The 10,717-nt window shown below is 35.2% G+C and overlaps 1 protein-coding gene across 3 annotated transcripts in view; it reads right to left on the reverse strand.

The window, feature by feature from the left end:
• Positions 1–4,288: 4,288 nt before the first annotated feature.
• The window catches only part of STARD4 (StAR related lipid transfer domain containing 4), a 16,932-nt gene continuing 10,503 nt past the window's right edge, over positions 4,289–10,717 (reverse strand). For all 3 annotated transcript variants that reach the window (XM_017889296.1, XM_017889295.1, XM_017889294.1), the window contains 3 exons: positions 10,191–10,317; positions 9,237–9,351; positions 4,289–8,344 (listed from right to left, as the gene is read on the reverse strand). In XM_017889296.1, the coding sequence (XP_017744785.1) occupies positions 8,124–8,344; positions 9,237–9,351; positions 10,191–10,226 (372 nt within the window). In that variant the 5' untranslated portion in view covers positions 10,227–10,317 and the 3' untranslated portion in view covers positions 4,289–8,123. The remainder of the gene's footprint in view (positions 8,345–9,236; positions 9,352–10,190; positions 10,318–10,717) is intronic.

The raw sequence follows: 10,717 nt of genomic DNA on the forward strand, positions 1-10,717 counted from the left end.
GATGGTCTCGATCTCCTGACCTCGTGATCCACCCGTCTCGGCCTCCCAAAGTGCTGGGATTACAGGCTTGAGCCACCGCGCCCGGCAGTAATTTCTATCAGTTGAATTTTCATTAATCATTTTAGGAAATATGTTTTATTTTGTGGCATTATATGACAACGACTTTCTCATCAATAGCTCAGGGAATACGCAAACAGTCAGCTCTTTTATGTAAGAAAGCCACTTTCTAATCCCCACGCTTTCCTGAGTGTTACAAATTTCATTTCTTTGAAAAGGGAGGGCCTGGAGTAAATGCTTTCCTTTGCTTTCCTTACATATTTAGAAATCCAAGAAGGGCCCTTGTCTTAGTCTATTTCTGTCACAGAGAAATTGATCATTCCAAAATATCTACCTTAAGGGAAGCTAGTGACCGAGATACGGAGAAAAACATCGGCGTTCATGACTTTTGTGTTTCCGTTTGACTTTCAACATCTGTAACCAAAAGGTCACAAATGAAATACTGAGTAGAAAATGCAATATCAACTTATTAGGAGTACCTAAAATTATCTCTAAATAACATACTGTTTTCTTTAAACTATTGCAGCAGTCAATAATATAGCCACTAGGATATACACACTGTAGAACTCAGAATAAAATATATGAATCATCTGCTAGTCTTCATGGTTATGTGTAGCAGAGACTTTACTGGAATGAGACAGGGGAAAGATAACAAAATGTAGATTAGGATTCCACATTCCCCCCATCCATCTTCTTGATTGCTCAGTTTGAAGACACTCATTGATGGACAAATACTTTAGAAATGAATAGACTAAAGTCAATAGCTAATGTTTCTCCCAGAAACAAAACAACATAGTTTAGGGGATATTAGGCCTACATCCTAACCACACTTTAAGGAAATGATTTCCTGCTTCCCAAGGAGCAGCCCACTCTAGGAACCATTTTCCCAGTAAACTTTCACTGAGAAACTATTATATGCCACGGAGGAGTCAAAGATGAATTAAATCCAATGCTACCCTCCAGGAGTGAGCTTTGTAGTTGGAGAGAAAAGCCAACCCTACAGATAAACCTGTACATATACCACCTATGCTACATTTAGGTAGATGATAAGCCCTAGGAATGAAAAGAGGGAAAAGCTCCCTTTTGCCAGGAATGATGAAGGAAAGCTTTATGGAAACACAGGCTGTATATGAAAGATGGGTGAATCTTTGCAGGTAGGTAATAAGTAGGGGGCATGTCTGGCTGAGAACCAGCCTGATCACAGAGTGGAAAAATGAAAGGCAGAGGTGAAGGAATAATAATAAATGTGAAAGGCTGAAATACACAGGGAAGTGTTGCCAGTGTGCAGCAGAATCTCATTTTGTGCAAAATTGAATTAGACATACTTCCTTGCTTCTTTCTTATTCTGGGTAGGTACATGTGCAGCCTTTCCTCAGAGCATCTAGCCTGACATACTTGGCTCATCTGCTGTGCTTCTAAGCCGAATAAAAATCATCAAACACATCGAAGATATTTTTGGGAGTCACCAGGTTAAAGCAAACCTCAGTCACTGAAAGGAAAAACTGCATTGGCCAGGTCTCCACTGACAAAACAGAGTAAACGATAGTATGATAGACGTCAAGTTTTGCAAGACTCCACTTTCTGAAAAACATCTCGTGACTCCAAAAAATCATGTACTTCCTAAAATGTTGCCAGTGGAGGACCAAATCAAGGTTATTGTGGACATCATTTTTTCAACCTTTTCCGTTATTTGACCTGAATAGGCAATCCCCCAGGATTTCTGATTGAATTCTACCTGAAAGTTTAGATTTCAAAAGACAACCTGTAGGAAGCTAAGTCTCAGACAACAAAATTTAAAACGATCAGAACTTGTTTCTCCAAACATCAAGCTGCTCCTGTCAAGTCCTTTTTCATCTCTCCCTTTTGTCCCTTTACATACTCTTTTGTAAATTCATTTTGATATCATTTATTGCAAGCAGTACTTTTACATCCATCTTCAAGAAACATGTTTTGGGAGACATTTAGAATCAACTAAAAGTGTGTGTACGTTTAGTTGTCTTGCCTCTTTATTTCAGATAATGCCTGTGATTAGTGAATGGCCGCATTATTCCTGAAGACAAATAAAATGAAGGAAGATAGGGACAGAGATTGACTGTCATTTGAATGATGGAAGAGAAGCTAAGAAGTAGAATTACTGTGAGGTTACAGAAATCATAAGTTAGCAGACACTGAGAAAGGAAAACTTCCTACTTGGGCTTTTCAGGCTTATGTGATATTATCTGGATGTGTTTTCTAGTCTTTCCTAAAGGAGAAATTTTTATTCCTGGGTTGCTGAAATCTTTCTGGACTAAAAGGATATAAGCAGCTCAATAGCAGCATAGAGGATTAGAGTAAAGGAACAGCACTGCATACAGGAAACCTAAATCTCCAACAGTTTAGGCTGCAAGTCCTTAGCCAAACACAAGAGCATGTAAGATTTGGAGGACAAAGTATAAATATTTTAAGTTTGCATAACCAAGATTATAGGCTACCTTCCCAACTTCTAATTGAAGAGCACTGAAAACGGAGCTGTGAACACTTCATTTTTAAAACCTGACAACATGGTGCTATTGACTACTTAATACAAAGATATATTACAATATTTTTAGGTAAACATATTAAGTGTGGCCTGGGCATAAATGTACATACAGAAAATGTTTGTAGAGAATTCATCAAAATCATGCCCATTTACTGTTGTAGAGCTACAGTATTCTTCAATGGTGGTGACTGACCAGTGAGTTTCTACTTCCTACAGATGGGACACAACAGTCGTGGGCTGTCTCAACTGCCCAAAGCCTGAGGCAGACCACATGAGAGCTGTGGCTTCTTCTTGGATTCAGGTTGGATAACCCAAATCAATGACTAAATATGTACATTTTGAGGGCGGTTGGGGGGTGTTTTCCAGGAACTTGAAGAGTACATGACATTATAGAAAATGGGTGTTGGAAGACTAATTGTAGAAATTTGACCGGAGGGCCAATGTTACTTTGTGTAAGTTCACTCAGACATGTCAGAACATGCCCAAAGAAGCCTATACCTTGCTGCTGGGAAATGTAAAGCAGTTTGCATGTATAATATGATAATAAATCATCTAAGAACCCACCAAAACTTTGCATTCTGTGATTTCAAATGTTACAATTCAAGAGACACCATGGACATTTTTCTTACACCTGAAATATGCAGTTGAATCACTCCTTGAGTGTTTTCCCATTCTCTCAGATAAAATTATACTTTGAGTTTCATAGCACAGCACTCATACTGAGTGCTCACATATGTTTTGTTGAGTAAAATTATAAAATTACTAGAGTTAAAAGAGGATATTAGTAATCATTTAATCCAATAAGCTCAGTTTATTAAAGAGAGCTATCATGCCCAAGAGAGGTGATGGCTTACCTAAGGTCACAGTGGCTGAGGAAGGAATAGACCAGGGTTGCCCAGCTCCTAGTCCAGTGCTCTCACTACCATTCAGGCTGCTGTAATAAAATACCATAAACTGGATGGCTTATCACAATTTATTTCTGACATTTCTGGCACAAGTCCAAGAACAGTCCTGCAGGTTTGGCATCTATGAGGGCCTGCTTCCTCACAGAGGGTGCCTTCTTGCTGTATCCTTATATGGCAGAAGGACAGAGGTATCACACTTGGGCCTCTTCTATAAAGGTACTAACCACATTCATTAGGGTTACCTAATCAACTCTCAAAGCTTTTAAAACCATTATCTTAGAGGTTAGGATTTTAACATTTGAATTTTAGGGCAACACAAATATTCAAACCATAGTACCAGATGTTTTATTAAATGAGGAAAATAACTCCCTGCTTCATAGTCATATTTTCTATTACGTACTTCCCACAGCATCCCTAGCTGCCTTCTTAAAACATAGATCGCGGGTGTCCTTGTAATCACTTTTAGTTTTTTTCAATTCCAAACAAAATATCATAATTCCTAATCAAGGTAACACAATTATTTCAACATGTGTACAATAAATCCTGTCCATAATTTATAAAGGCAGAATATATTCATTATTCGTTCTGAATATATAATAACAAATAAAGATTCAGCAGTATTGTATAATAGCTAATATTATATGAGACACTGGCAGGAGAGATCAGCATGTGTGTTGTTAACTTGATTTTCCAGGTTTATATTTTCCTTTTGTAAGAATTCAGGAAGTTAAATGACATACTTTAAATTCAGGCATATGAAACGAAATAGTACTTAATGTTAAATTACAAAGATAATACCAATGACCAATTTTAAGAGTGTCTACAAATTTATTTTGTTTTATACCAATTTAAAAATAAATACATATTTTATCGATACTAATACATATTAGTTTAATAAATATTCTAGTTTTACATATTGGTTCACAAAAGAATTATATAAACTTCTTAAAATAAAATCTATACTATAGCTTTTATTGAACTGCAAGAGATGAATTTTAATATTTATACATGTAAAATCTGTAAAACAATACAATAATTAAAATTATAGTCCCAACTTCCGGTTTTTTGAAATTATTCTGATGTTTCTTCTACACTCAAGTCCTAACCTTCTCTACTTCTGGAAGTTGAATAAGAAACACATGGAAGATATACCAGGCAGGCAATTATACAACACAGGTCTAAGGGAAACCTGATCAAGTCCCTTAGCTTCTCTGGTTCTGTTGATTTCTCTACAGGGTGGGCATCACTACAGTTCCACTTAATTAAAAGAAACTGGATTTAAACAAGTGATTCTAAGGATGGTAGTACACTCTTGAGAAAAGAGGTAAAGCTTTTATCTGCATGAAAGGCAATTACTCAGACCTAAAAGCTCAATAGACAATTAAGGGCTTAAATTGGCCGTTTCCCAATCTTCTCCAGATACAACTTCAATTACATAGTTTTTTAGCTTGAGATATTAACTGAATTCAACATGATTGTTGATAAAATGCCCTTAGGTTAAAAAAGGATGAGGAGGGGGAAGGGAGGGGAAGGAAAAAAATTCTATTAACTAGGAGATATTTTACAGATAGAAATCTACAATTTCAAATATATCCAACCTGAATGAACACTGAAATAAAGAGATTTTTAACATTTACAAGCTCCCTAGTACTTTAGCAATTTATATTATAGATTAGTTAACTACAGAATACTAGATTCTCATTATTTTTTCTGAGTACTGTTTTAAACTTTAAGGGTTAACTAAGAGTTATCAACACAAACTAATATTTCATGCAAAAGTATCACTTTTATAACAATCTTTTTCTTGTATGAAACTAATTTCCTTAAAAAATAGCTACTATGTACTGAAAACAGTATTACGCCAAATTTTTCCTACATACACAAGCTTCTAATACATACCACCTATCAGCTACAGAAAACAGTCAACCATTTAACAAGAAGGCAGATTATATTGTTTCATTTTACCAACTGCCATATCAAAAGTTACTTATCTTTGACGGAAAATATTTTCTGGCAATAATTTTATTTCATTGACAACTGATTTATATCTAAAGTTTAGATGTCCTATTTATCAAGCAATGAGACTAGAAAATATTTCCATTTAAGATATTATTCCGTATTATTGTCTATTTCATCTTACTATAAGACAAATTAATAAATATGCTATAGGACTGTGCTGTTCATTCAATACAGTATCCACTGGCCTCATGTGGCTAATGAGCACTTAAAATGTGGCTTGCCCAAATTTGTAAAATGCATACCAGATTTCAAAAAATTAGTACAAGAAACAATACAAACTATCAGAGTAAATCTTTGTATCGATTACCTGTTAAAATAACATTTTGGATGTATTGAGTTAAATAAAATATTAAAATTAACTTCAGCTGTTTATTTTTATTTTTTAATATGGCTTCTAGTTTTAAATTAAATATATCACTTACATTATTGTTCTGTCCTACAGCATTGCTATAGAAGCAGTAGACTCAATTATTTATGTTAATATCCATCCCAACCCACATAATTAAGCTTTTATATCATTATAGTATAAGATAACATATTTAATACATGATCACAAGATTCCTGAGCTTAGAATCATGAACACCTCCACTCTTCAAAATGAAACCAAACAAAACCTGCTGTCATTATTCTGGCAACAGTGATAAACTTTAGATTTGTGTTAGGTATGAGTCTGCAAAAAAGACAAAAGGAATCTTTTGGAATGATGGAAATGTTCTAAATCCAGATTGTGTTGATGGCTGCACAGTTCTACATATGTATTTAAAAAATCACTGAATTAGATACTTAAAATGGGTAAATTATATAATATGTAAATTATATATCAATAAAGCTGTTTTTGTTTTTTTAAAGTACACAGCTAGAGTCCAGCAGATTTAAGGGGCCATCTAGAAGCTGCACATACATTTTAGGTGATTCAAACATAATTTTTAAATTCATCATTCTTACATTGAAAATGTTTCCATGAGAGTAATTTTACCTAGAGTGGGTCCATGTTTAACAGTGAATTATGTAATTATTTATTGGAGGTATATGTTATAAGGACAAAGAGAGCACTAGAGTAGAGATAGTGGACAGTTTACTTGCTTTTAGGGACATCCCGTTCAGGAAATAATAGCCCTTATAGTAATGTATACTATCTTGTCACAAATCCCTTACCCAAGTTAGGCACCTTTGGAATTTCACCATCCTAGATAGAACAGTAGAATATGAGACTTCCTACTCCATACTAATAAAAAATGAAAAAATAGATGAAAATCAAAACAAACATTTACCAATTTCCATGGAAACTGAAACTAAACTACTGAGTTTTCTTTCACTATTGCAGAACAAAAAAAAGGAGCAGAAATCTAGTAATTCAAAAGTACATTCAATTTAGAAAAGGATACTGGTAAATAAACCATTAAGAATATAGAATCCTTTGTGCATTCTTTCTGTCAGATCTTGACCAATCTAGATACTATGAGATAATTCACCATGAACACTGTGCTGCTGCCACCTTTTGTTTTTTGAAATCTATCATCGCCAGTGGCAAAAAATAAATAAAAACAAAAGCAAAAAACAGCTTCACTGTTCCACTTTGTCAAAATGGGTATGAAGAACTATGATTTATTCTTTCTTTACACTCAAGAAAACATAATAAAGTAAAACACAGATCAAACTATCATGTACTGAAATACTATATACCTTTGTGCATTTCATGTCTTGTTTAGCATGTATTTCAGGGCTCACTTTACCCATATTAACAACAACAAAACAGTAGACACAGGAATACTAACACATAAATAACTAACATTAAACACTGAAATGGATTTCGAGATGTGTGCAACTACACAAAAAGATAAATATATACAAAGATTTGCCTGGACACCTGAATTGCCTCAAGTTCTCATTTTAGAAGCAAACTAGATGGAGAGTTCAAAGCCCAAAGTCATTTAGAATGTGAAAATCATTTAGAAATTCTCATATAAGGCACCCACAGAATTAGGGGACCCACAATACTCAATTCTAATAATTATAAAATGATATCTAGGCACTTGGATAAATCTAAGAATGTATTTGTTCTAGTTACAGACTGATGCTTTTAAGAGTCCAAGATAAGTCTTGGACATCAACTAAATTCCACATTTTAAATTGGGGCCAGGCACAGTGGCTCATGCTTATAATCCCAACACTTTGGGAGGCTGAGGTGGGGAATCGCTTGAGGCCAGGAGTTCAAGACCAGCCTGGGCAACATGGTGTGACCACATCTCTACAAAAAATTAAACAAAAATTAGCCATGCATGGTGGCATGCACCTGTATTCCCAGCTATTCAGGAGGCCGAGGTAGAATAACCCCTTGAGTGATCAGATCAAAGCTGCAGTGAGCTGTGATCATACCACTGCCCTCCAGCATGGGCAACAGAGTGAGATCCTGTCTCAAAATTAAAAAAAAAAAAAAATGAAAATGCCCCCTCTTAGATAGCTATTTACTTTAGGAATAAAACCAAACATTGTACCAGTAAACCAAAACATTTCAAATTTTCTACTGGCTATGCAGAAGAGTGGAATCAATAATTTTTTACAGGCCATGTAAATGAGAGAAAGAGTTGATCCATAGTACTACAAGTTTGAATGTATTTTGCCTATCATAAAGCTTTTCGTAAATCACCATAGAAGTTGGTTAAAGTGCTTGCCATGGCTGTATCTACCGCAGACTGAGGAATCATCCCACGCAGATCTGTCTGAATATATCCTGTCAAAAGACTCTGGTTTGGGTTGTCCTTAAGTGGAACACAAAACCAACCACAGGGATGGTTATATCCTCGAACAAATTCTGGTCTCTTTTCTTCCCAGTCAAGACTTATTCCTGTAAGACAATTTTAAAAATAGCACTATTAATAGCAATAGCTGACATAAAACTCTCATTTAAAAATATTACCAGAATTCTTCTTTAAATATGTATTCTTACCCATATAAATGAAAATTAAATCCCAAAGTGACCATGGCAGAATGAAGAAGAGACTTACCAAGGAGGATTCTGACAAGGGGTTGACAGATAGGTAATGGGGAAACTTTTAATCCCTTCAGAATACATGACATCATATCATCTTAGTACTCCTTGGAAGCTACAAATCTGGCTGTAGTACCCAGGCCTTGAGGTGCCAATAATCAAATCCATGGTACTATAACTATTCCCCACAGCGACTACCATATTATACTTTGGTACTAGTTAGTTAAGAATAAACAAGTACATGTTTACTTACAACTGCTAACTTAAGTATATACTATATACAAAATAATATTAATTTACCTATAGGTAGGTTTTAGAAAACAGGAGCCTTCCAATGGCAGTATTTTTAATCTTGAAAAGAAAAATATAACACAGCTCAAGGAAGGAAGAATATTCTAAGACATTCCAAATCTGGTTTTTCTATGTATGTGACCAAGAAACTGTTTTCTGAGAGTGGCTTAGAAGAAAATCCATTTCTAGAATCCTTTCTTAGAGGCAGTCATGTGATCCACATTTGCTACCTCTGACCTAGAGGATACTGTGGAACTGAGAACAAAAACTTATCAGAAAGATTTCAAAACCCTTTTGATATTGTTATTTTACCCCCTAGAGTTTAGCATTTGCAAAAAAATGTTAGCGATTAGAGTCGGAGTTGAAAATATATCTCACAAGGAAAGAAACATCCAGCCTAGAAAACACAAATATTTAAACCATACTGAAAAAAAGCATAACATGTTGAGATTATTACCACAAGATAAAAGCCCTTCTTTATAGCCCACAGTGTAGGAGAAATCAACAAATTCTCTTGGGGAAATTATATTCCAAAGCTGACCAGCAGTAGTGTAACGCATCACACAGCAATTCTGAAAAAGAAGAGGTAAGACAAGTGTTATTACTATAGGAAACACACATAGCTTCATATATCATAAACTTATCTCTGGAAAGAAACTTTTATTTAAAATGTTTCATAATTATAATAATTCTTACACTGATTCTGACAGGTCTATATCTCTATTCTAAATTGCACTGCTGTTGGATGGCCATGAAGAAGATACATAATCAAAATACAGAGGTGTAAGTTATCCAGTATCCAAATTTCTAATCAAATGCAGTTGTCTTTTATTCTATGTAACATTCCACATGGAATTAGGGAATGTAGACTGTTTCAGTTTTAAGATCAAATCCACAAATACTTCTGACTACAACATCAAACATTTTAATTAAAAAATTCAAGCATTAAGCAATGAATTAATAAAAATAGAAAGAGAGCAGGTCATTTTGGCTACATAATTTTAGAATATTTAAGGTGGCATTTTTATCTTTGGTCATTGATGTTGGCTTAGTATTAACGGAAAAGCTGCACATATTCACCTAGAAACCTAAACATGATGGTGGTGTTTTCAGAATTTTAGCTTTCAGAACCTTAAGTTTCACAATTAAGAATGCTGAATATACTTTTAAGCAGCAAGGGTATAGCTACCATCGAAAACAAACTTAGTCTAACACTCATTAATTAGTATGAGGAAACACAAACTTTTTAAGAGGCAGCATGGGACTCCCTTGTGATATCTTTGTCGTGACTGCTATTCTCAAAGCAATGAATATAAGTGTGTACAAATGCTCATGCTCACATGCTCTGGCTCACGCATGCTCTCTCTCATGCACATACACACAGTCTAAAGTAATGTTTCTAAATAGATACCTCTTCGAAGTTCTCCAGAATATCCAAAGAAGTCATCAAGCTGTCCCAATCCAAACGACAAGGCCCTGGGCGTATGTGGTCTATTATACTATTGACAAAGTCATCTATAAGACCTTGGGCTTTGTAGCTGGAGAAAAAAAGTTTAAGTCAATTGCTGTTACAATAAAAAAATTCAGCATACCCTTATAGTGATAGCTAACTTTGAAAGTAAGGATAAAAATTAGGCCGGGTAGGGTGGTTCACGTTTGTAATCTCAGCATTCTGGGAGGTTGAGGCAGGTGGATCACCTGAGGTCAGGAGTTTGAGACCAGCCTGACCAACGTGGCAAAACTCTGTCTCTACTAAAATTACAAAAAGTAGCCAGGCATGGTGGCATGCGCCTGTAGTCCCAGCTACTTGGGAAGCTAAGGCAGGAGAATCGCTAGAACCCTGGAGGTGGAGGTTGCAGTGATCCAAGATCATGCCACTGCACTCTAGCCTAGGCAACGGAGTGAGATTCCATCTCAAAAAAAAAAAAAAAAAAAAAA

Source organism: Rhinopithecus bieti, unplaced genomic scaffold (assembly GCF_001698545.2).
Source record: "Rhinopithecus bieti isolate Rb0 unplaced genomic scaffold, ASM169854v2 scaffold_18418, whole genome shotgun sequence".
Taxonomy (NCBI): Eukaryota; Metazoa; Chordata; class Mammalia; order Primates; family Cercopithecidae; genus Rhinopithecus; species Rhinopithecus bieti.